Source organism: Lontra canadensis, unplaced genomic scaffold (assembly GCF_010015895.1).
Source record: "Lontra canadensis isolate GAN:19392208 unplaced genomic scaffold, GSC_riverotter_1.0 scaffold64, whole genome shotgun sequence".
Lineage (NCBI taxonomy): Eukaryota > Metazoa > Chordata > Mammalia > Carnivora > Mustelidae > Lontra > Lontra canadensis.
The window spans coordinates 10,550,879-10,576,305 of record NW_022631058.1 but is presented as its reverse complement, the minus strand read 5'-3'; the positions used below and the strand labels follow the sequence as shown (position 1 = coordinate 10,576,305).

At 44.7% G+C, this 25,427-nt stretch overlaps 1 protein-coding gene across 3 annotated transcripts in view; it reads left to right on the top strand.

Moving 5' to 3' along the window:
• Nucleotides 1-25,427, top strand: part of TTC7B (tetratricopeptide repeat domain 7B) — a 246,743-nt gene that overhangs the window by 85,118 nt on the left and 136,198 nt on the right. For all 3 annotated transcript variants that reach the window (XM_032878627.1, XM_032878626.1, XM_032878628.1), the window contains exon 6: nucleotides 21,882-21,960. In XM_032878627.1, coding sequence (XP_032734518.1) covers nucleotides 21,882-21,960 — 79 coding nt within the window. The remainder of the gene's footprint in view (nucleotides 1-21,881; nucleotides 21,961-25,427) is intronic.

Sequence of the window (25,427 nt, the reverse complement as noted above, 5' to 3'; positions counted from 1 at the left end):
TGTGCAGTTAGAGCCCTACTCAGCGTTGTATATATCCTGCAGGGTGTGAGGAGACCAGTCTGGCTGGAGTGACGGTTTCTGTAGAGATCTATGGATTTTATATAAACCTCTCAGCAGAGCACCTGGCACGCGGTGGGCTTGACCAGTCACTGGACAAGTATTTATTGAATTCCCCTATGTGGCCGGTACTGTGCCTGGTGCTACGCTGGCAAGTAGAAGAGATGACACGGTCCAGGCTTTCAGGGAGGATGTCGTCTACTGAGGGAGACAGACAGTCAGCCAGGAAACTGATGATACTATTACAAATTAGAATGCGTGCCGGGGAATGAATGGGTGCAGGGCGTGCGGATCACAGAGGGGACCTGCTTAGGTAGGTGGTCAGGCTGGGCCCCCTGAGGAGGCGACCCAGAGCCCTGGACGTGACGGTGAGCAGGAGGTAACCCTGCTGAGAGCAAGAGGGTCTCCAAGCAGAGGGTCCAGCATGTGCAAGCTCTTGACCCAGGAAAGAGCTCGATGTGCTTCGGAATCTGAAAGGGGTCCAGGGTGGTAGAAGCCATTGCGAGGGGGGAGAGAGGCACGACTGGGTGTGGAAGACTCTGGTCAACCTCGCTCCCTGTGCTGAGCACATCCCGTGAATCATCTCACCATGGAGGAGAAGTTCCAGAATCGCTGAGCTGATGGTGGGGTGGGGTACAGAATCTGTCAGAGCACGTTTGTTTCAATCACTGCCCTTTCTAGATGAGTAGTCTAAGATCCAGAGAAATCACGTGCAGTATCGTTTCATAAATGTTTATCGAGAACCTTTACTAGGTTACTTACTAGAGCCAAACACTGTTCTAAGAGAACAAGTGAGACCCAGTCACTGCCCCGTAGAGTTTACATTTTGGTTGGGAAAACGGTCAGTAAATAAGGCCGCGTGATTTACTCAGGGCCACATAGCTGGTTGGTGGCAGAGCTGGGACCTGCACCGCCTCCTTCTGACTCCCAGTCCCATTTCTCACCACTTGGGCCACATGGACCATGCCCAGGTTGTACCCTGTTCTTGAGAGTGGAGCACTGAGCTGCAGCACTGGAATGAATACACTACACTTAGGAAACCGGGACTTTTAAAAGCCAGAGTCTAGATGTAATTATTTATGTAACCAAAAGCATCAGCCAAATCTTCTCTGTTTGTTTAAGTGTAGACTAGGTCTGGCTAATCCCTTCAGAACTGTTAGTATGGAAACAAAGAAATCTTTGTCAACTTTAATTATGAAACTCGAAGGCCACTTTCAGTGATGAATTACAGGGCATGAATTCTAGGGAACAGGTAATTGCTTTCAGTGTACTAACAATGTGTTAGAGTTCTGGGTCGTCTGCAAGCTCTGTGAGCACAGGGTGGGTCATACCAGGCTTCCAGAGTGCTGAGGTGGGAGTGGGTGAAGGGGGAGCGACCAGTAAACTAACTAGCAGTTATTCCATCTCATAAAGGCCTTTCCCCACATGGTTTTGACCAGCCATACACTGCCTCCTTTAGCCACCATTTCAAATTGGAATTCTCTGGAATGTGAACTGATACAGGAATTTATTTCAGTTCTTCACCAGAGATTTGTCTCGGGTAGTGATTTTCTCTTTTAACGGGGGCAAGGGGAGAGGGAGAGATTCTTTGTTTGTTCATCCACTTATGAATTCATCCCTCAAATATTCATGTGCTAGGAGCTAGGGTCAAGACAGCAAATGATCCCTATGGACTTTCTAGTTCAGCAGCAAACTAATAACTACCAGTGGGTTAAGCCTTAGGAAAACAGGAAGAAGACAGTGCTAAGGTTTAAAATTTACCCTGTCACTTTGCAAGTTTTCCTAAATAAAGATAGTTGTACAATACAGTGTCTAACAATGAAAATTAACTTAATTTTTTTTTAATATTCCCAATACCTCTTGATATGACCGGAGATGGACCCCCTGGGAATTCCTGATAACAATGGCAATGTTTGCAGAGCACCTCTGGGGTCACGCTCTGGATGGGAGTAGCATGACTAGAACACCCAGGAACAGACAGTGTAGCAGTGTGCCGTGAGGGCTACTCCCAGCCCTGTTCGGTTTCAGGTATGTTGTGATATTCACTTGCTCCTCCAACATTTGTTCAGCTCCTGCTCCGTGCCAGACATTCTTCAGGTGCTGGGGATAAAATGGCGAGCAGCCGGACACGGGGCTTGCTCTCAGAGAGACGTTAGATCATTTTATTCTTGGATGTATCGCGCTGGATAGTGTTCAGCGAGCGAGGGACCCATTTCTGGGAGAGTCCATTTTAAAATGAAACTGACCTAGATTTGGTGATTAAGGGAGGTTTCCCCGAGGGAGTGACTGAGCAGAAAGAAGCCTGAAGACAAATCGGACAGATCCGGGTGTGAGTGCTAACTAGCAACGCCAAAGTGGGGCGGGAGGGATGCTTATTATTTAGACCTGAAGGGATCTTCAAAAGCATCTAGTCCAACTAACCGGTCCTTTTTCCCCGGCCTTTTTTCCTTAACATTTAACCAGCATCAAAGATAAAGTGTTAACCAGGGTCATCTTAGGTTCAGTTAAACATTCCAACTCAAGACTTCCATAGGCCACAATTGACACCCATCTAAACAGAAAGATCTAGAACAGGATCATAAATTGCCAGCAGGGCAACGTCAGGGGTTTCTCTTCTATGTGAATCATGCCCTCAGCAGTCCATATGGGCACCCAGGAGCTGTTCTGTTTGCCCCTCCCCCCTCAAGTGACAGCTCAGCTGGTAGAGAATGAGCCTCATAATGAGTGAGTTTGGGATCTGTCCCAAGAATTCGGGGTTTCCCAAGGGATATGCTCAGTTTTAAGTCCTCACGTTAGGAAGGACTTAGGAAGTCCTCACGTTAGGAAGCCCAGGCTACGATGTCCCTATCAGATACGAATGGTCCTTCTAGTCCAGATGCGAGTTATCAATCAAGGGTCATTTTTATCATAAACAGTGTTGCCTAGTAACATTATCGACATTTTATCTTTATTAGGTTTCCAGGGAAACAGAACTAGGAAGTTAACTCAGGTCAAATTCTGGAGCAGAGAGGGAAAGGAATTTGTTAACCCTTTGCTCACATTGTATTTTTTTTTTTTTTCTTATCTAATTTGTCTGTCTCTCTTCGCTAGAATATAAGTTCCACTTGGGCAGAAATGTCTCTTTTGTTTGGGGAGGGATGTGTACCTTGAGCAATGTCTGGTATAAATTGTACATGAATGAACGAATGAATGAATGAGCTTCTTGTTCTCAGTTGATATGGCTGTGGCTCACAGATGCCTAATGGTTACATGCTTTCTTTAAAGTTAGGTAGCGTAGCATATATTTATTGAGAGCTAAGTAGAACTTACTGGCCCGATTCCTGCATCTTGGTGGTAGAAAGGGAGATGTGCTCTGCTCATCTAGGTCTTTCTGCATATGATGTCCTTCTGCTAAAGGAAGGTGGAGGGGGACAGGTATCAAACACCTTCCTTGACCTCAGTATGAAATAATACATTTTCTGAGTAAATCATAGGGCACTCTGCTTTCCTACCCTATCTCTGAGATTGGACAGTACTTAGAATAATGGTGTGTTAATTATAAGAAAATCCTTGGGGCACCTGGGTGGCTCAATCGGTTAAGTGTCTGCCTTTGGCTTATGTCATGATCTCAGGGTCCTGGGATCGAGCCCCTCATCTGGCTCCCTTCTCAGCGGGGTGTCTGCTTCTCCCTCAGCCTCTCCCCCTCCCATGCTCTTTCTCTCTCTGTCTCTCAAAGAAATAAATAAAATCTTTAAAAAAAAAAAAAAACAACAGAAAAGAAAAGAAAGTCCTCAAGCAGGCTCTAACAGACTCTCATTCCTGAGATGCTCCTAGCTTAGCGAATTTCGGTGATTAGAGGCCTCCTCACTTAAGCCTAGCGTATACCATCTGGATGGGGGTTCCAGAGTTCCCACAGCAGGAAAGAGAATTATTGTCTTCAGTGGTTTAGTTGATGAGAAAGTTTGCTCCCAGGACCTCCCAGACCCGCATTTTTAAAGTATCTCTTCAACTTGAAACTCTGTAGGGCCAAGTTGGACCCAGAAGCATATGACAGTGTTTGTGGCCTTTGTACACAGCCCCTCAAGGGTAGACGGTTGAAATAACACATGTGTGTTGGGAAAGAGGAATTCTCATCCTGTCTGGTCAAGAAGGAAGGCAGATTTCACCATCTCTGAGCCTGTCAGACTGGGAACTTTCCTGGTAATTTGGTGACATCTGTGTCACAGAGTGGGTTCAGATGTGTTTGCCCTAGAAGGCGGGGTGCATGGGAGAAGTTGGGGAGAACAGGCAGCACCCCTGTTCTGGCTCTTGGCCAGAGCAAACTCCTTAACCTGATCTTTTCCTTCCCTGGTTTGGGTGTCAAATGCATTAATATTTCACATGAGAGCAGGGTTGGAGGGCGTAAGGGCGCCAGCTCTTTTCAAGGGATACTTCCTACCTATTTCTTTTTAAATCATTGTTTTTCTCTCCATTCTTTTTTCCCCCAGAGGTATTTTTAGTCAACTCTTGTAGTTACAGAGAGAGATTGAGTTAAAGCCCAGAAAGTGACTGAGACATCTTTGCAGAATTTTTTACTTTTCTTAGGAAATACTAGAACCTTCTACTGAAAGTGAGAGGGGCTATAAATTCTCTTATAAGTATCTGCCTTTATATTTTTATGGCATGTCTACAGAGGTCCGTACATCAATAAAGAAATCCACAATATAATTGTATGTTTTCACAGCAAAATCCTGCATTAAATTTTAAGAGTTTAAAAAAAATTAATGAATTTTTTTTCAACTGACATTTGGTTTTTCCACCTTCCTCTCTATTTTAGGTTTGAAATTTTCTCGTTTTTTCACGTAGGTGACTTTGGTGGTAATTCTTTAGGCCTGGCACAGACCCATGGTACCTTCCATCTGCTAGTTCTTGTTCCTCTGTCCTCTCTGTGCCGGCAGGTGCCTTTGAATCTCCCTGGCAAATTAGCATCAGAAGCACCAATCTCTGCCTGTTGGGAATAAGCAGCTAAAATACCAGGAAGAATCAAATGCTGTGTTTCTTCTAAAGAATACCCCAGAAAAACTCATTAGCTGGCCTTGGTAAAACCTCTGAATTACAGATCTATTTAAAAGATGCAATTATATTGCTTTCAAGTACACTTTGAGCTAGTTTGTTTTTTTTTTAAACCAACTATTGCCCACTCAATTCCGTGCATGCTTATTGAGAGCTTGCTGGGCGCCAGTCACTAGGGTAAGCTCTGGGATATGAGATGAATAAAAAATGTTCTCTGAGCTCATGGGAAAGACAAGGATGTCAACGCATAATTGTAACACCTGGGGAAAATCACTGTCATAGAGGGATGGGCTGGAGAATTGAAGGGAGGAGAAGAAGCAGCAGCCACCTGCCAATGTGAGTTCATCCGGTTTCTTAGAACTGACATTTGAACTTAGTCTTTGAAGGTGGGGTACAGTTTCCTATCTCAGGGAGGATTGAGGGGGACAGGGCTGTTAGTCATGAGTGAATGCTGATCTGTCAGGATAACTTCATATGCTCTTGTTAGAGGCAGCATTGTTTACTGGATAAAGAGCACGGACTCTGGATGTTATCAGAGACATTTGCTAGCATCATGACCTTGGCAAGTTACTTACCTGTCTGTGTTTCGGTTAACCCTTTCATAACTGGGGACAATAATGCACCTACATTATAGTGTTGTTGGGTGGGTTAAGTGAGTTAGTAACGGTAGCGTGCCTGACGGTGTCTGGCATGTAGTGAGCACTTACACCATGGACTGGTGTGTCACTTGCATTTGTGTGGGAGAAAGCAATGGGCCATCTCATGGGCCCAAGAACAAGAGACCCTGAAATAGCCAACAAGTAATTACTGGCCAATTGGAATTAGCCAAGTAAGATCCAAGGGACTGGAGTGGTCTGGCCCCTGCGAAGACTTGAAAATAGACCACTGGGCTTTTTGCTGGGACTGCTTCCCACAGTGAGGGGAAACTGGGGAGTATAGAATGGAAATTGACCAAGTAGTGGCACAAGGGACAAAAAGAACTGAAAGGTAGAGGTAAACATGGGGGAGGGGCGGTAGGCAAGAATTAACATAAAGCAAGCTGCTGAATATTTTTAGCAGCTCTGTTCAGGAGATAGATATATATATAATTCACCTGTTGTAATATATATATAAAATTCATGTGTTGTAAATACGCAGTTCAGTTCTCAATCAGTTTTCACGGCAGGGCAGCCCTTAGCATGCTTGAGCTTTAGAATATTTCTATCACCCTAAAAAGTTCTTCCCGCCTATTTTTCAGTTCCCATTCCCACCCTCTGCCCCAAGCAACCACTGATCTGTTACCTGTCCCTATAGATTTGCCTCTTCTAAAAACTTCACATAAATGGAATCGAGGAGTAGGTAGACCTTTGTGTCCTGCCTCTTCCACTTTCCATGGTTTTCACGTTTCCCCGCATTGTAGAGTATCTGCGTAGGTCACTCCCTTTTATTGCTAAATAAGTTATTCCATTGTATGGCTGTGCTCTCTTTTGTTAACTCATTTACCAATTGATCAACATTTGGGTCGTTTTCACTTTTTAGCTCTTATGCGAAATGCCGCTAATGAACATTCATGTGCAGATCTTTCTGAAGACGCATGTTTTCATTTCCCTTGGAGAGATTCGTAGGAGTGGCCTTGGTGGGTCAGATGACAAGTTCATGTTTAACTCTTTAAGAAAACTAATAAGCTGTTTTCCAAAGTAGTCATGCCATTTTACATGCCTGCCAGCAATGTGTGAGTGTTCCAGCTTCTTTCCATTCTCTGCAACCCTTGGGATTGCCGTTTTTTAAATGAAGCCAGTCTCTGGATTCATAATGGTATCTCATTGTGATTTGAATGTGCATTTCTCTAATGATTAAGGAGGTTCAGCAGTTTTTGTTTCCCTGTTAGCTATTCTTGTAGCTTCTGTGGTGAAACATCTATTTAAAATTTTTGACCAGTTTTCTATTAAGTGTCTTATTATCAAACTGTAGGAACTCTTTATATATTTTGGATACAAGTCTTTTACCAGATATATAATTTGCAAATATTTTCTGCCTGTCTGTGGCTTGTATTCATTTTTTTTTTTAAGATTTTATTTATTTATTTGACAGAGAGAGATCACAAGTAGACAGAGAGGCAGGCAGAGAGAGAGAGAGAGAGAGAGGGAAGCAGGCTCCCCGCCGAGCAGAGAGCCTGATACGGGACTCGATCCCAGGACCCTGAGATCATGACCTGAGCCGAAGGCAGTGGCCCAACCCACTGAGCCACCCAGGTGCCCTTGTATTCATTTTTTAAATGATGTCACTTAAGGAGGAAAAGTTGATTTTGATGAAGTTCAGTTTATCAGTTTTTCTTTTTATGGATCCTCCTTTTGGTGTCCTGTCAAGAAAATTTTGCCTAATCTAAGACCACAAAGATATTCTCCTATGTTTTATTCCAGAAATTTTATAGTCTTAGCTTTTACATGTAAGTCTCTAGTCTGTCTTTTGATATTTGTGTATAGTGTGGGGTAAGGGTCAAAGTAAAATTTTTTTGTATCTAAGATACCCAGTTGTCCAACCACCATTTGTTGAAAAGTCTCTTTTCCCACTAAATTGCCTTGACACTATAGTAAAAAATTAGTTAACTGAAAATAAATCTAAAGGTTTATTTCTAGAGTCTCTATTTTGTTTCACTGATTTATATGTCTGCCGTTAAGCCAGTAACACACTGTGTTAAATATGTAACTTCACAGCAAGTTTTGAAATTAGAGAGTGTAAGTTCTCTAACTTTGTTCTTTTTCAAAATTATTTTGGCTACTCTCAGTCCTTGACATTTCCATATACATTTTAGAATCAGCTTGTCAATTTCTACACAAAAAGCCTGCCAGGATTCTGATAAGTTTGGCAGTGAATCTCTAGATCAATTTAGGGAGAATTGCCATATAAATAATAGTGAATCTTCCAATCCAGTATCTCTCCGTTTATTTAGATTTTCTTTAATTTCTCTCAAAAATGTTTTGTAGTTTTATTATGCAAGTTTTGCAGTTTTTGTTAAATTTGTCCTAAGTATTTTATTCGTTCTCATGTTCTTGTGAATGGAATTGTTTCCTTAATTTCACTTTCAGATTACTTTACTGTCATATGGATGTAACCATTGATTTTGTATGTTGCTGTTGTACCTTGAAACTTTGCCAAACTTATTAATTAGTTGGAATTTTTTAATAGGTTACTTAGAATTTTTATATATGGGATCATGTCGTCAGTAAATAAAAACAGTTTTACTTCTTGTTTCCAAACTGTATGTCTTTTATTACCTTAGTGCCCTGGCAAGAATCTCCAATACAGAGTTGAAGAGAGGTGGCAAGAGCAGACATCTTTATCTTATTCCTGCCTGATCTTAAGAAGAAAGCATTTGGTCTTTCACCATGACCTGATAGCTGTAGGTTCTTCATAAATGCCTCCTTGTCTCTGGTAATGTTTCATCCCTTAAGGACTGTCTTACTTGATCCTAATACAGCTACACCAGCTATCTTGTAGTTAGTTTACAGAGGTATATCTTCTTTATCTTTCTATTTTCAAACTATTTGTGTCTTTGGAGCAAAATACCTCTCTTTTATATTTCTTATAGATAGCACATAAAAATATTTGCCTTTTGACTGGCATATTTAATCCATTTACATTTAATGGAACTATTGATATGATCAGATTTTTGTCTGCCATCTTGCTCTGTTTTCTGTATGTCTGGCATCTTTTTAAACAAATACTTTTTAGTATTACTTTTAGTATTATTTTAATTCTTCTGTTGATTTTTTTTAGCTGTCTTTTTTTTTTTAATATTTACGGTGGTTTCTCTATGAATTATCACATACATTTTAAATTATCGCAGAGTACTTCAGGTTCATACTGACTTAATTTTAGTAAAATATACAACTTGGCTTTAATAGAGCTTCATTTCCTCCCTTCTTTGTGCTATTAATGTCTCTATATGTTATAAACACAACAGTGCAGAAAATATTCCCTCATAACAATCTTATTTTTTATAGAACTTGAAATGACTTAAAATGTATTTATATAATATTTTATATTTATCCACATATTTACATTTCTGATACTCTAACTAATTTTTTACTGTGGATTCAAATTACCCTCTGTTGTCATTTCCTTGCAGTCTGATAGTCTTCCTTTAAAATTTCATATTGGGCATGTCTGCTAGCTACGAATTCTTTCACCTGTTTGTTGATCTGGGAACATCTTTATTTGCCTTCATTCACTCATAATGACAGTTTTACTGTATATAGAATTCTTGGTGACAGTTTCTTTTCTTTGAGTACCTTGAGTGTATCTTCCTCTATATCTCATGAGAAGTTGTTGTCAATCTTATTATTTTTCCCTTGTATGTGATTAATTCAGTTGTTACTTTCAAGATTTTTTCTTTTGTCTTTTAGCAGTTTTATAATTATGTGTCTGTATTTCTTCAGTCCTTTTTCTCTCTGTTCTTTGGACTAGATAATTTTTATTTGTGTATCTTTAAGATCATTGTTTTTTCTGCCATCTCAGAGCTGCTGTTGAGCCCAGTTAGGGGATTTTTCATTGTACTTATACTTTTAATTCTAGAAATCTCCATTTGGCTAGTTTCTATCATTTCTATTTCACTATTGAGAGTCCCCATTTTTTGAATCATCATCATCCGATCTTGAGAAAAATCTTTAATATAGTTTCTGTTAAATCTTTGATCATACTTTTATCTTCTTTGAAGTCTTTGCTAAATCCAACATGTGGGCCCGTTTGAAGTGAGTTTTTATTGATTGTCCTCTTTTCTGACTGTGGGTCATGCTTTTCTGTTTTGTGTGTGTCTCATAACAGATAGAGTACAATCATACATCTAAAAATGGAAGGAGAATGCTGATAGCACATGCAGAAAATAAGTTATTAACATTTCAGTAATCATAATGATGGTGGTATTATTAGCATTGCATTTCTGAAATGCTATTATGTGACATTGTATAAAGCAAATGAATACTTATGGAATGTTCTAAGTATTATCCCCTGTGTCCTTGAGAACCAGGATTCTTGGTGTGCGAGAAAGGCAAAATAGATTTAAGATAGAAGAAATCAGGGTGCCTGGGTGGCCCAGTGGGTTAAGCCTCTGCCTTCCGCTTAGGTCATGATCTCAGGGTCCTGGGATGGAGCCCTGCATCGGGCTCTCTGCTCAGCAGGGAGCCTGCTTTCCTCCCTCTCTCTGCCTGCCTCTCTGCCTACTTGTGATCTCTCTCTCTCTCTGTCAAATAAATAAATAAAATCTTAAAAGAGATAGAAGAAATCAGAAACAAACTGTCAGTCCTGAATTCAAATGATTAAATTGGAAATACTGGAAACAATGGAAATCATGAGGTAATTGTGTGTGTTTGCATAGATACATGTGTGTGCATGTGTGTGTATGTAAACATATATACATGGGTGCATGGGAGAGAAGGAGGGAGGGAGGGAGAGAGAGAGAGAGAGAGAGAGAGCGCGCTCCATCTCAGGGACTGACCCAATACCAATGAACATCCCTAGTGCCATGACTGTGATCCTGAAGTATCATTTACCGATAAAAGAAACCTCATTCCAGTTCTTGAATAAGAGATGAATAAGATGAACTTGGAACATCTTTACATACCAGATAGCAAGGAAGCTCAAAAGATTTCTAGGATCATGGTAAAAGAATTCAGGCCAAATATGGGACAATTTGAATTTCAAGAAGGATAAAAATTGCCATAACCTCATCAAATATGTTTAAATTCATGAGTTCTAAATCAGTATCTAACAAAGTAAATAAAAAGAACTAGAGAACCAAATATTAGATGAAAGAAACCACCTTCCTGTAAGATTATTCCAGTTAATGAATGAAAACTACAGGGAGACATTCTACATTGAAATGTCACCATTTTGTAACTCGCAGTGAATTAATGTATCTAACCACTGAGCATCAAGGGCAACTGGCACACCGCCCCCCGCCCCACAAAAAAAAGTGCCAGCCAGAAATGATGAAGCTCCTGATAGAAGAACGTACCACTGGCAAAGTCTTGAGCAAAGGGACTGAACCTGGACTGGTCAAGCCTTGAAATCCAGCTGCCAAGTGGAAGAAACACAGAGGACAGAGGAATATATGAAACTATGATTTTTCTATCCAAGGGGAAATGCTACAGGTCAAGCAGTTCAGATTCTTTAACAGATAAATTGTAAGGAAAAGAAAGAGCTAGAAGGGGCACCTGCAGATGAAGAGATTTGAAAACCTCCTTGAGTAAGGATGAAAGTGGCCAAACTGAACTCTGGTGTTGGCATGTACACGCAAGTGATGAAGCCATAAGAAAATGGAATAAAGCGATTATTCCAAAAGTCAGGGGAGCAGTTACTTTCGGGTGGACAGGGGAACCTGTTAATTGGGATGAGGATATCGACAATTGTCTTTTTTAAACCTGGGTGGTAGTTACAGGGTGTTTGTCTCCTAAGAATTACCCAGGTGAAAGATTTGTTTGATGTGGCTTTCCGTGTATGGGGGAGGGTGGGCAGTGAAAAATGAGGTAGAACACTGCCCAGCAGAGGCCAGGGGAGGGGTCCCCGTGCTGGGAATCAAGAGGCCGATGCCTCACAGGGCCACTTGGTAAGCCTCTCCCTTTCTCTCTCAGGGACTCCGTTTCCCTCCCTGTCAGTGGAAGATACTGAAGTCCTGCGTGCCTCACTAGGTTGGTGGGAGAACCATTTGGAATAGCAGGTTGGAGGGTAGCATGGAACCAGTTAGTGTTGCCTCAGATGACAGTGATGGCTCACCTTCACTCATATTTACTGTCACCTCATGTTATCCTCACAGTGGCCCCGTGAGTAGCACGTGTGCTGCTGGGTCTTTTACATGGGGCACATGAGGACCCAGTCTCTGTCCTGAAGGAACCAAAATTCTCAGGGGGGCTTTCTTGATGAGGGAGTGAAATATGTTTTAGTGATCTTGCCAGTGGTTTGCTGATAAATGCCAGCTTTTCTGAATGGCTTCGAGGTGTTTGGGAATAGCTTATCTCCCCGAGCAAACTACATATGCTCCTCGTAGTGACACTTGTCCTGCTCTTGGCACTTGGCGAAGCTTGTTTTCTGTAGGTGGTCCAAACGTACAATTGAGCTTACCATCTGAGGTGATTGGTTGTGAATTCTGACTGGGAAGGGCCAGATACATGAGGCGCTGTAGGATGAAAGAATTGAATTGATAACGTGACGACCGTGGATAGGCCCACTTCGGTATTGTCATCCTTTCGTCACTGTGAGTCTCTTTGTCTGACACCGTCTTACTTAAGAGTTCTGTGTCTGCTCAGACCACTCAGCAGAAATTCTCTGCTGTTCCTTTGTCGTCCACCCGCCATGGGAGGGCCCTGAATCCTACCCCTTCTTCAGGAACAAGTGCATCCAGGTGGACACTTGATCTGGCCCTGTCTGCTCCCAGCCTTTCTGGCTCCTCTCTTGCCTCTGTTTTTGTGTCATGGGAAGTAGTCACAGTTTCCAGTTTGTCCCTGGCTCCCGCACCACAGGGGTCGTCTTCAGCTTTTCCGCGCCCTGGAATCAAATTGAGCCTGAGTTCAAATCCCAGCTCTTCTGTCTGTGGGCTAGATGGTGACCATGGGCATGTTATCTAATATCCTAAGCCTGTTTCCCCACATATTAAACTCTAGAAGGTGCTAAATAAACACTTGTTGGTTGAAAAGATAATTTTGACAGGGTATAAAATAGTTATGATTTTGCAGCATTTTCTGCTAAACCAGAGCCACACAAACACACCACCTGCTGCTTTTGACTCTTGCCCAGTGAATGTTTCCCTGTAGAGTAGAGGGCCAGGTAGTGGGAGGCCGTGGGGAGGTAAGGGAATGGGAGGGTCGACATGATTCTGAGCACTGGGCCAGGAGATTTCCAAGTGTCATCTTACTGGGGCATCAGGAGCGGGGACAGTCCCATTTCATAGATGAGGAAATAGGCCCAGCAGGGTGAAGCCCATTGCCCAAGTCCTTAGTTCTCTCCGTGCACGCCTAGCATCTGGAGTTGTCTTCCCTTCCATGTGGTTCCAGATGTCTCACATTCCATTCTTCCTTCCTCTTCTTCTCATGATCACTCTCAACCTTTGCCCTTTTCTCTTTTCTGATTAGCCTCTCCCAGGCCCAAGCAAATTATCTGGCATGACTCACGAGAATGTACAAGAATCCCAAACAGCACCACGCTGCCTCAAGCCGAGCCATACTGCGGTGCTTTATTCCCCCAAGAAAATATTGGAGGCTTTTATTTGCCGATGTAACGGCTGAGCCCCCTACTGAGTGCATGTGGCCTGGTTTTAGACAGGACTCCTTAGACTGGCCTTGGGCCTGAGCACGGTCCCCTGTCCCCCGGAGCTGCTGCTACTCCCTGGGCCCACACTGTCCCTTCCTACCCACGTTGCTGCCTGTTTGGCTCCTGGAGGCATTTGGACCAGTGACCCCTGTATATTTAAAGGTCTTTTTTTTTTTTTTTTTAAACTGAGTCCCTTGGATTTTTTTCTCACTTGTCATAGCTTTTGAAATATTGTCCCCAGATGCTATTTTGGAAATGTAGTTCTGTTTTTTGCTAATTGAAATAGAAGTGAACATTGCACTCTGATCCTTGTACTTAACGTTTAGCTCAAGTACTTTGGTACATTTGGAAGGACTGTCCTCCCCTTGATGTCGTTCCTGCCTTTTGCCCTCTCCAGAACACAACTGATGGGGCAAAGAGGAGGTCAGAAATCCTTTTATCTATGTGACTGTGCCACTTAGTGTCGATTAACGTTTGAAGTCATACTGTTAGCAGACCATCTCTACCTCTTAGACTGTCTTTCTGCTACCTTTATAGCGGCTTATAAAATGAATAGTAAGTTGGCCTGATCATGCCAAATGTGGATTCCTTCCAGCCTGGGCAGGATCCGGAGCAAACACTTCCCTCAGTGGAAGGAAATTACGTCAGTGCTAAGCTTCTGTCTGGTCAGCTTTGTGTTACACACTTACAAAACCTTAGTAGCTCAACTGCCCAAATTATCGGTTTGAGCCACTAAACTACCTTTTGTGGCTCAGCCGCCCAATAACAGTTTTGAGTTTGGCCTGACCCTTGTCAGTTGATTCCACAACAATCTCTGCAAGTTGGCTGTATTAACGGAGCTAGAACAAGAAGGATTCAGTTCCTCAACTTCTCAGTGTTGCCTTTGTCCTGCCCCTCCCCTCTGGCCTTCGGTAGAGACTCTGTGCTCCTTCGTGGGGGCACCCACCCTCTTAGGCGATGTCACCATCCTTTCCTGGGAGAGTAATCACAGAGCCCCAAAGAAGGAGCTTCTGTTACCCTCCTGTGACATCGACTGCTGTCTTTCGTCTTTGAGAACATGGCAGGCTTTCAGTAAATAATAAAGTCAATGAATGACTCAAACTGGGGAATACCTTTTTTTTTTTTTCCTCCAAAATTAAATGTCACCAAAGCAGTAAAACGAATTTTCATTCTGTAAATGGACTGGAAGGTAGATTCCAGAATTCCAAACCGGTTCAGAGCAATGGCAGAGTTTTGAGGAGAATAGTAGTAATACAGGTAAACACTTAAAAGCACTTCATGCATTAACTCATTTAATTCCTAGGACCAGTCTACAAGGGGGACGCATTTTATTTAACTTTATTTTATTTTATTTTATTTTATTTTATAGATTTTATTTATTTATTTGACAGAGAGAGAGATCACAAGTAGGCAGAGAGGCAGGCGCGGGTGTCGGGGGGCGGGGAAGCAGGCTCCCTGCTGAGCAGAGAACCCGATGCGGGGCTCAATCCCAGGACCCTGAGATCATGACCCGAGCCGAAGGCAGAGGCTTAACCCACTGGACCACCGAGGTGCTCTTGTCATCACCATTTTACAGATGAGGAAGCTGAGGCACAGGCCCTCGCCCAAGGTCAACAACTAGTGAGTGTGAAGATGGGGCTTGAGCCCATCCCATCTGGCTCCAGGGTCCACGCTCTGTTTTGTGTCTCCCAGTGTTAAGTGTATAGATAAGTGTAGGGATCTCCAGGCCTTCCACAGCAGACAAGCTCTGGGTTGTCTGGTATAGGTGTCATCAGACCGAGCAGCCCAGCTCCGTGCTGGGTACTGTCTGGCTGCTGGGGTGACGTTGAGCGTGGTGATAGCCTGGCTCATGCTGGCTCATGACCGCACCCTCGGGGCCCTTTCCTGGTACACAGTAGGCCCTTTGGATAGTTTGCTGGAATGAGGATTGATATCCTTTGACCCGTTCCCAAAGGTTGGAGAGGAGGGACATGGGAGGTGGCAAGGCTTCCTGTACTCTGTTGTTTCCTCAGGGAGCTGGGGTCTGGACAAGTGTCAGGGACCAGGTCGTTGAGGGAGACAGGGTGGTTCATTTTCGGAGTTGGGCTTGCATCTGGGCCTCTAGCATGCCCCGTCGGAAGGACCAGTCTGCATGTCCCTGTCCTGACACCAAGACAGCTCTGTCTGCCTTGTCGGATTTGAACCTCCACTGCCCAGGACATGGCCTGGTACATGGCGTCCGCTCAGCGTGCTGCCGGCTGCCTGGCCAGCTGACCAGAGTGTCTCCTCTGCTCTGCCTTTGTCACGGGGAATCCTCAGTTGCTGAGGTAGTCACAAAAAATGTTGTTAAGCCTAGTACAACTCTCATTAGGTTTGAAATGAGGCTTCCGGAAGCTTCGCCGGCTTGTTCACATCCCAGTGTGGAGAGTTGTCACACCCTCCGTCACCATATCTAGGCGGCAGCTGGCTTGCTCGGTTGACCAGATGGGGTCCTTTGCTATTGAGGCCAAGGTTGTGGGTTTGATCCCTGGCCTCTGACTCCAGCGGACCATCTGTGTCCACAAGTGCATGTCATTGGATACGAGGCAAAGAGCACATACAGAGGGAGAAGCTGGAGGCCCTTCTGGGAAAAACAGCTCCCTGAGTGCTGGCCAGAAGCGCCCTTTTGGACTGGGAAGGATGCCTTTTTCTTCTCCTACTTTGCAGATCTGGATCTCTGGTTTTGATTTCAGACTTTTTCCAAATAGGTGCCACTGAGGTTATGTAAATGAAGGGGAAGCAGTTTTCCAGCCTGAGAACTCAGAGCAAGTGATCCGGAGCAGCACGGTTTATTTCTGGCTTTCTGGGGTTGTGCTGAAGTGGCTAGCATTCCACTGGGGTGGGTCTCATGAAGTAAGAAGTGTCTGCTTCAGGCATCCCGTTTGTAACTGAGAAAACTCTTCAGCAAGGAGGTGGGGAAGGAGACTTCAGAATATAAGATGGCCCTCGCTCTCATCTCTCTTTGAGGGCACCGGCTTCCTAGGTGTCACTGGGTGCCTGGTTGGCTCTGTGCAGCCCTTGGGACAAAGAGGGCCATTGCTCCCAAGGTGATCACCGTTTGGTGGGCTAACAGACATCAAAACAAATGAAAATCAGTGTGTTGCTCAAAATACGTGCAAGCTTGTTGGGAGCACCTAGGAAGCAGTACCTGTGTTTTCCTAGGGAAGCTGGGAAACCATTCTCTAGGGTGACCTTTGACCCGGGTCTGGAAGGGTCACTAACAGTCCCCTTCCCCCAGGCCACCTCAGACAGAAAGGAGCATGTACAAAGACAGACGGGCAGGAAAGCTACCCTGAAATGTCTGGAAGGTTTTTAAAAAGGGCTTCAAAATCCTTATGATCCCTGCAGCCCTCTCCATGCTGTCAGGCAGGGCCTGCCCAGCTGTGTCACTTGGTCAGGCACATGGTTCCCTGCCCCCACAGGACCCATGCTGCGGTGCCCCTGAGGGCACGTGACATGTTCTGCTTTGCCAGGCTGCCCAATCCAGTACAGTGAGAACAAGGACAAGGAACAGGTAGAAAATGTGCCCCCTTGTTGGTCTTGGTTATTTCAACTCACTGTCATTCTGAAATCCATTCAACGAGTATATGTTGAGCACTTGCTGTATGCCAGGCTCTGTTGGAGGGGCTTGGGATATGTCGATAAGCAAAACACAGATCTTGGTCCACATGGTGCCTATGTTTTTATGGGGTTGAGGGGTGTGAAGCTCTCCGGGCTCCCTGAGGTGGGATGGTGTCCTGTGCTCACCAGCATGTCCTCGCGGATGAGCCTGGAACCCGATGTACAATAGCGCTTAGTAACTGTTGAAATGACCTGCTACTTAAGAGCTTCAGAGTGCTCGTTGGTACGAAGGGACCTGGGAAATGCCACACGATTTCTAGGCTCTGAAACATCTATGGTGTTGACTCATTTTGTAACTGATCTTTTCTAAGTATAATTTCTAAACCACTGGGAAGGAGAAAAAAATGCCTTGTCCTCGCTATCCAGAGTTTGACAAACATTTTATTCACCTCTGACATTCGAGTTAGCATGGCAGTGATGGTTGATATTGAATTTATAAGTGCATTGGTGGCCTAGGCCACACTCCGAGGTCAGAAAATAATCTGGGAGGACAAGTTAAGGAGAAGAGTTGTCTCTTCCCAGCCTAGTCCCAAGAAATGAAAGGAGAAATGACAACCAAAAAAGTGGATTGAGCTGAGTAGCCACCCATCACGAGGCGAAATGGTTCTCTAAGTCTCCGAGTTTCTCCCAGTCCCAGTTTTCCATTTTGATTCTAATTTTGGAGCTCTGGCCTCCCTCCTGATACAGCTTCCCATTGGTTTGGTGGTACAGAGTCACAGGTGACAGTGTTAAAAAGCTCTGAATGTGGTTCAGAGTCACAGAACAGGCCCCACCCTGGACTCGACCCGCCTTCAGAAATCCTGTTTACAGGGCCTCCAAGTCAGGAGGGAGGCCAAGTGCTACCAAGTCGGCCTCCCTCTGTGTCCTCAGGAAGTCATGCTTTTGCCCTGACCTAAGGGCCAGCAGATGAGTCCTGGAAGGAGGAAGGAAGATGATGAAACCTGATGAAAAAGGAGGAGGGAAGAAAAAGTGCAGATAGGTCACCAGGAGTCAAATGTGTCCCTGTGAAAAGTGGGTGGGCTTTCCTGTCAAGACAGAGCAGTAGATGGCCTGAGTTGGAACACGAGCAAAGCGGTGGGATTCTGTCCCCTACCGCTGCAGGGTAGGGGACAGAAAGGGGTGCTGGCAAGGGAAAACAGGGCTGTGCCTGCTCATCAGACTGGACAGGCAGCTGGTGCTCAAGGGCCCTTCCTTTCTCCCTGGTAATAGCTGAGCCGTTGGGAACCGTTCCACAGGGAAGGACACGCACCCAGCTCGGGAATCTTACCCAAGCAAGATGCGGGAGGTGAGCCCCATGTTCTGACAGCCTGCCAAAGTGCCCGCTGTTCATAGGCTGGCAGGAACATTCGTTTTTGAGAATAGTTTGCCATAATGAATTCTGACATCATTGCGCTCTCTCAGTCAGGAATGTTGAAATGGAATAAATGACCTAATGTGAAGGGTTTGTGGAAACCCTCAAAACCGAGGACAGTCGCTGTCTCCCTTGTCTTCATTTTGAAGTGGAGTTTTTAAGCAACAGTTCATTCTGGATATTTAACGATCTCAACGTTTTAGGAATGAACTAATAGTTTAGAGACATGAAAGCAATCATGTGGCTTTTATTTCCCTCAAATTGGAGTCTTTCATACACTTAGAATATAATTCTTATACGTTAATTTCCCGATTTTGTTCCTTTCTATCATGATTATCTGTCCAGCTTTTTTTTTTTTTTAAGGTTTGATTTATTCATTTAACAGAGAGGGAGAGTACAAGCAGAGAAAGCAGCAGTCAAGAGTGGGAGGGAGAAGCAGGCTTTCTGCTGAGCCGGGAGCCGGATGTGGGACTCGATCCCAGGACCCTGGGATCATGACCTGAGCTGAAGGCAGCTGCTTAATGAACTAAGCCACCCAGGCATCCCTATCAGTCCAGCTTCAATTTTTTTTTTTCTGTTCTCATGGCAATAGTAGAAATGATTGACTGAATAAAATTAGGTGATTAAAAAAATGTATGAATGGTATAGGAGTTGCTGAAAATGAGATGTTTTTGCATTTGGGAATCTTCCTTCCTTTTCTTTCTAATATTTAAAATCTTCCCCCTCCAGCGGCTTTTTGCTGCTGTCAGACTGATCTGTGGTGGTTCCTGAGGGCTCCCTGTTGTTTGCTTGGCAAGGTGTCAGCCCCTGGGGGTTCTGTTTGCAAGCAGGACCTCCCAGAGCTTGAGGAAGAATTTGATTCTGAATCCTAGGCTCTCTACAGAATAATCTGGAAACAGTTGTGAAAAACAATATTTGCTTCAAGGGGGAATAAGCCCCCAGTGGCTGACCACCTCCTCCTGCGCGGCGCCCCCGTGAGTCCAGGCACTTCCTCCAGTCATCCAGCAGGGGGCCTCGGTCCCGCGCGGGAGAGCCACCCGGCCCTCAGAGGGGAGTTGATTTCTCCAGCCATCCTTTCTCTTCTAAGGCAGCTGAGGCAGGACCCTCGACACCGGACTGCTTCACCTGGGCCAATGGGTTTTCTTTCCAATTTTGAGCCACTTCCTGGGAGCATCTCATTAGCCGTGATCACTGGAACGCATAAAATGTGTATTAGGTATATATATGAGGTAATTTGCATATAAATGATTAAGTCAGAGACCTGAGCTCTTGTAATCGAATTTTGTTCCTTCTTCTAGAGCTGGCACTTCAGTTTTAGAGCCAGTTTCTCTTGCCCAGGAAGGCAACAGAATCTAGTAGAAAGCTTCCAGCTCACTCTCTCACTGGGTTGGTGAACTGAGCAAGGCATTCCACTTCTGTGTCATAAGGAGCTAGCTTGCATTGGCTCTCGTGGATAGCTAGAAAATTCTGGGCTTTCGTAACTGGATCAGTATCTCATTCTGCCAGGAGGGCGCGAGAGACAGTGCGAATGACCAGCTCCTATCTTGTAGCTGACCCCGGCTTATCCTATTTAGATTCGATGCTGCCTTTTCAGAGTTGATCGCCACCTGGTGAAACAGTCCTGTGAACCCGGGTCTCCAGTTACATTCCCTCAGTCCCTCCCACCCCTGTGTCATACAGTCAAGACTGCTGTTCCGTGTACACAGGGTAGGAGCTTAAGTCCACGGTTCTGGAACGAAATTAGACCACTGTGTCCACGCCCCCCCCATCCCCCGGATGAGTTAGAGCTGTTTCCTTACCCCCATCACTTAGGAGAGCTGAGCTTCCATCCAGAGCAAACGTACTTTGTTGCCCATGAGCATGGATCCCATAAAAACAAACGAAAGGGAAAGCAGAGTGGCTCGCGTGTCCTGGGGCCCATGACCTAATTTGCATTCACGGCTCTGTTAGAGTCCCTGTAGCACTGCTTGGAGTCCCGAGCACCAGCGTCTTTTTATGCCGTGAAGCTTCTGATCTGATACCATCTGAAATGTGTGGGTGAGAGGAACACAGGAGAACTGATGGGCTCTCGCCAGTAAACTGTTATCTTAAAGTTCTGGGGCTGTTCTTGTGAACGAGAGTCCTGGGATGCCGTGTAGGGAGAAGATACAAATTAATAGCCCTTGTGGGTGCTTGTAGCATACAGAACCCACGTTCAGTTTGATTAAATACCTTTGCGCGATTGAAAATGTCATCCAAGAAGAGAGCCAAATGCCTAGAGCGCCTGCCACAGCCCGCAGAGGCTGGCTGACAGGTCCGTACCGGCTGACCCGCTCTGCGGCTTTTTGGAAAGATGAGATGTGTTCTAATGAGCAAGTTATAAATATCAGCGAGTTATGTCATAGGTGGTGGCAGCGCTCAATGTAAAGGGACTGGCTGGGAAGTATTCCCAGCCGAATGGGCCTGGCACAGCTTTGCAGGGAGGACTGCAAGTGGGGCTGGATACAGTGACCAGGGTGTCACTAAATAATTACCTGTCCTTGACGGAAACGTGTCACCAAACGTGTCTCGGTGAAGTGTGGGGCAGTGAGAGGAGACGTGTTCCCATTGGAGTCGGGCCGCTCAGGGCTCCGGTCCTCATGCATTTGCTCGCAGAAGGGGCCTTGACCACTTGCTGCTTCTTGTCCCGGCAGAGTGGGGAGGGCAGCGTTGACTTGGTGGCTTTTTTGGGGCAGTAATTTAGGTTCTCAGAGATGCAGAGTGATTGCATGGTGGAGCCCCTCAGTTTTCATGCCTGTTATCTTTGTCCTGACCATAAAAATGGCAAGTTACAGGAAGGCTTTAGCACACCGCATTCTGTGCCTTGTGGATATTCCCGCACTCTCTTGCCGCCCACCTTTTAAGTGAAAACAGATTTCAGCCCCACTCAGTAGAGCAGGAAAACTATGGAGCCATTGGGAGGTTGAGGGTAGACTCTGCTAGATGCCTTACATCTATCTATCTCTCTTCCTTTCCCCCTCCCTTCCCTTCCCCTCCCTTGCCTTCCCCTTCCTTGCCTTCCCCTCTCCCCTTCCCTTCTCTTTCCCCTTTTCTTCTCTTCCTTTACCTTCTCTTTCCTTCCCTTCCCTCCTCTCCCCTTCCCCTACCCTTTCCCTTCCCCCTTCCCTTCTCCCTCCCTTCCTTCCTTCCTTCCTTCCTCCCTCGCTCCCTTCCTTCCTCCCTTCCTTTTTTCCTTTTTCCTCCCTTCTTTCTTTTTCTTTCTTTCTCTTTCTCTCCTTTCTTCCTTCCTTCCTTGGCTTCAGAATTGATGTTCAGATTTTTTTTTTCCTTGAGAAAATTTGATTGTGGGAGCACAAAAGACCAGCAATCCCAGGCCAAATTTTTCAGAGTCAAGCAAAGATGGACAGACATATGCAGAATAATCGTTTGCTTAAAATCTAGCCAACAGCTTTTATGTAGACAAAATGCATTGAAATATGTGTATAAAATATTTAATATTAATGCATGCCAGATGGAAACCCTGTCAAACTCTGTGTGCACACAGGAACTTGACGAGAGGAGTCGGGAGATTCAGAGAGATCCTCAGAGCAGTAGAAACAAGAACAACACAAAACCTGCGAATGGTGAGTGTGATGGGTAATTTGATTGAGGCCGGAAGGGCACTTTAGGCGTCCTCTCTCCTCCCCTCCCTCTCCCTCCCTCCTTCCTCTCCCCCTTCACATACATATATGTATGTGTGTGTGTGTATATATATATACTTTGTTGAGATACAATTTCCATACCACACAGTTCACAGTTCACCGTTCACCCTTTTAAAGTCTGTGGTTTTTAGTGTACTAACCACATTGTTCAGTCATCACTAATACTTAGTTTCAGAACATTCTCATCCCCACAAAGAAACCCCATACCTCTTAGTAGTCACTCTCCATTCTCCCCTTTACCCTCAGCCTGTGGCAACTGCTCACCTATGTTTTGCTTTTATGGATTTGCCTATTTTGGACATTTCATATACATGGAATTATATACGAGGTGGTCTTGTGACCGACCTGCTTTACCTAGCGTGGTATTTTCAAGGTTCACCCGCGTTGGAGCATGGATCGGCATGTCACTCCTTTTTTGTGACCAGATACTATCCCACTGCAGGGACAGGACACGTTTTTTGCATTTGTTCCTCAGTTGATGGACACATGGATTGTTCCCACTTGTTGGCTATTGTAAATAATGCTGCTATGGACATTCTTACGTCAGTTTTTAAGTGGACACATGGACAAGTTTTAGGTGGACAGGCTGTACTTTCAACATTTGGAGGAAGCGCCAGACGATTCTCCAAAGCAGCTGTACCAGTGTGTATCCCCACCAGCAGTTAGGAGGGCTCCAGTTTCTCCATATTCTTTTTTTTTTTTTTTAAAGATTATTTATTTATTTATTTATTTGACAGAGATCACAAGTAGGCGGAGAGGCAGGCAGAGAGAGAGGAAGGGAAGCAGGCTCCCTGCTGAGCAGAGATCTCGATGTGGGGCTTGATCCCAGGACCCTGGGACCATGAGCTGAGCTGAAGGCAGAGGCTTTAACCCACTGAGCCACCCAGGCGCCCCTGATTTCTCCGTATTCTTGACGACACTTGTTATTGTCTGTCTTTTTGGTCTTGCCCTCCTAGTATATATGAAGTGCTGTCTCATTGTGGTTTTAATTAGATTTCCCTAATGACTACTGACATTGAGCATCTTTTTATGTACTGATTGGTCGTACTACCTCTTGAAACAAAAGAACTGCATCCCGCACGGCAGGGAGAGTATAAGCCCTTCCAGTTGCCAGGGTGGTGAAGGGGTTGACTGTATGCTAGTGATTTCACACCAAAACCCAGCCAGAGCAGAGCAGATTGCATCCTGAAGAGTACCTAGTTGTTTGACTAAGTATAGTGGTGCTAAAACTTAGAGGAGAAACAAAAGCTAGCTAGAGAACGTGGCTCATCAGCAGTTTGGCTGTGTTGTTGGCCTAAGTTCTCTCTTGCCTTTTGAAACCCTTGAACTTTCCTGGCTGGAGAGGTGATCGCTGATCCCTCTATGGCTGTTCTGCCAAGGGCTGTCTGGGTGAAGACCTGGTGCTCACCAGAGATGAAGCAAATACCACGTGTCACAACTGACACAACAGCCCCACGGAAGAGTCCACCTTCTTGGGTCTTGTCCCCAGCGCCATCGTCCTCCCATTGTCATGACCCCTTTCAGTGTTGCCAGAGAGTTTAAAGCTGGGCCAGGCTCAGTGACCCCTGTTGTGGGAAGTGAGGCTGTATCTTCATTTTGGTGTCTTCAGGGTTTGGGGATGCAGATATCCGACTCGCGGGGCCAGATGACGAATCAATAGGCTTTCCTGGAACTCATGGGGGCGAGACAAAGGAGCAACTTTACACTCCCCCACCCTCCCCCCAAGACCTCACTTGGTCTTCGGTATTTATTTATATACTGATATGATTTGGGTGTGCCCTAAGAAGTTCAAACCAGACATTTTGATTTGTGGAGTTCTTTAAGGCAAAAAAACTCTGAAAAACTATGGGTAAAAATTGTTGCCAAGTGTCTTTTCTCTCAAATTGACCTACTCCCAACATTTCATGATACTTCTTGTCTGGTCAGCATGAACAGCTCCTTTTAAGACTTTGAAGCACAATTAAAGTAATCGATGATATTGGCTAGTGTTCTTATCATTGTTTTAAAAGCTAATTAAAAAGCCAATCTTTCAAAATTGCTTAAATGTGGAGCATTTGTCCATATTGTTGATTCAAAAGCAAATATATTTTATTAAAGTGATTAATGGTTTTTGCCCTGTTAGAAGGTGTGAGTGCATTGACTACTCTGAGGGCCATCTGCCTGCTGCTTACGTCAACACTACTCTTCACAGAATTAGAGAATATCTTCCATTATTGCCTAAGGTTTCTGTTATTTGGATCAATGTACTTTAACTTCTAAAAATCCTGTGAGGGGAGATTCTGAATAAAGACATGTCAGGAAGTGAGATAAGTTTCTTCAATTATTATTTTCTTTTTTCTGAGACATGCTGTGAGGAGGCTTCTGAAGAAGGCTGGGTAGACTGGAGTTCCCCCTGCACATTTTCAGCTGTTAACTGGTTGGTGTTGACATGAGGGGAGTCAATTCCTCTCTCTGTTGGACTTGCGGTGCAAGTAAGTAGGCCTTTGGTCTTGGTTGATGAGTCTCAGGTGACCTAGGTTGAACTGCTTACAATTCTTTGTGTGCTCAGCAAAAGGTGTGCATCAGAATTATCTGAGGAACTTTGAACAAATGTACATCCCTTTTCCTGACCTCAGAAATGCCAGCTGAGTAGGTTTGGGGCAGAACCCAAGAATCTTCTCTTCTCGTTTCCATGGGGAATTGTTTGCCTTCCCTAGCTGGGAAGTACTTCATGGGCCTTATTCACTGGTATCTTGATCTACAGTAGCCATTAGAAAGCTTGTCAAGTTAATGCTGCTCACAACTCTATGATTCCTTCGAGATTAGATGATCGTTGCAAATTTATGATGCTCTTATGAAGTGAAAAATTTACCTTGTAAACTCTGTCAGGGGGTGAGACCATAGCTGAGAAGGATTTATTTACAAGTCCATTTACAGCAACCCCACTCTTAGACAAATACTTCAACGAACTGAAAGCAGGTGTTAGAAACAAACATTGTACATGAATGTCTGTAGCGGCACTGTTTATGCTAGCCAGAAGATGGAAACATTCCGAATTTCTATCAGTTGATGACGAGATAAACAAAATGTGGTACGTCCATACAATAGAGTATTATTCAGCTTCACAAAAAGGAATGACGCACTGACCCAGGCTACTACATGGGTCAGCCTTGACCTCGTGATGCTAAGTGAAAAAGCCAGTCACAAAAAGGCCCTGTATTATAGGATTCCGTTGATAGGAAATGTCCCCAATGGGCAAATCTGCAGAGACAGAAAGCAGGTTAGTTGTTCCCGCGGTCTGGAAGGAGGGAGTGGAAAATGACCACTGAAGAGTACAGGGCTTCCTCTTGGGGTGATGTTCTGGAACCAGGGAGAGGTGATGGTTGCCTAGTACTATGAATGTACTAAGT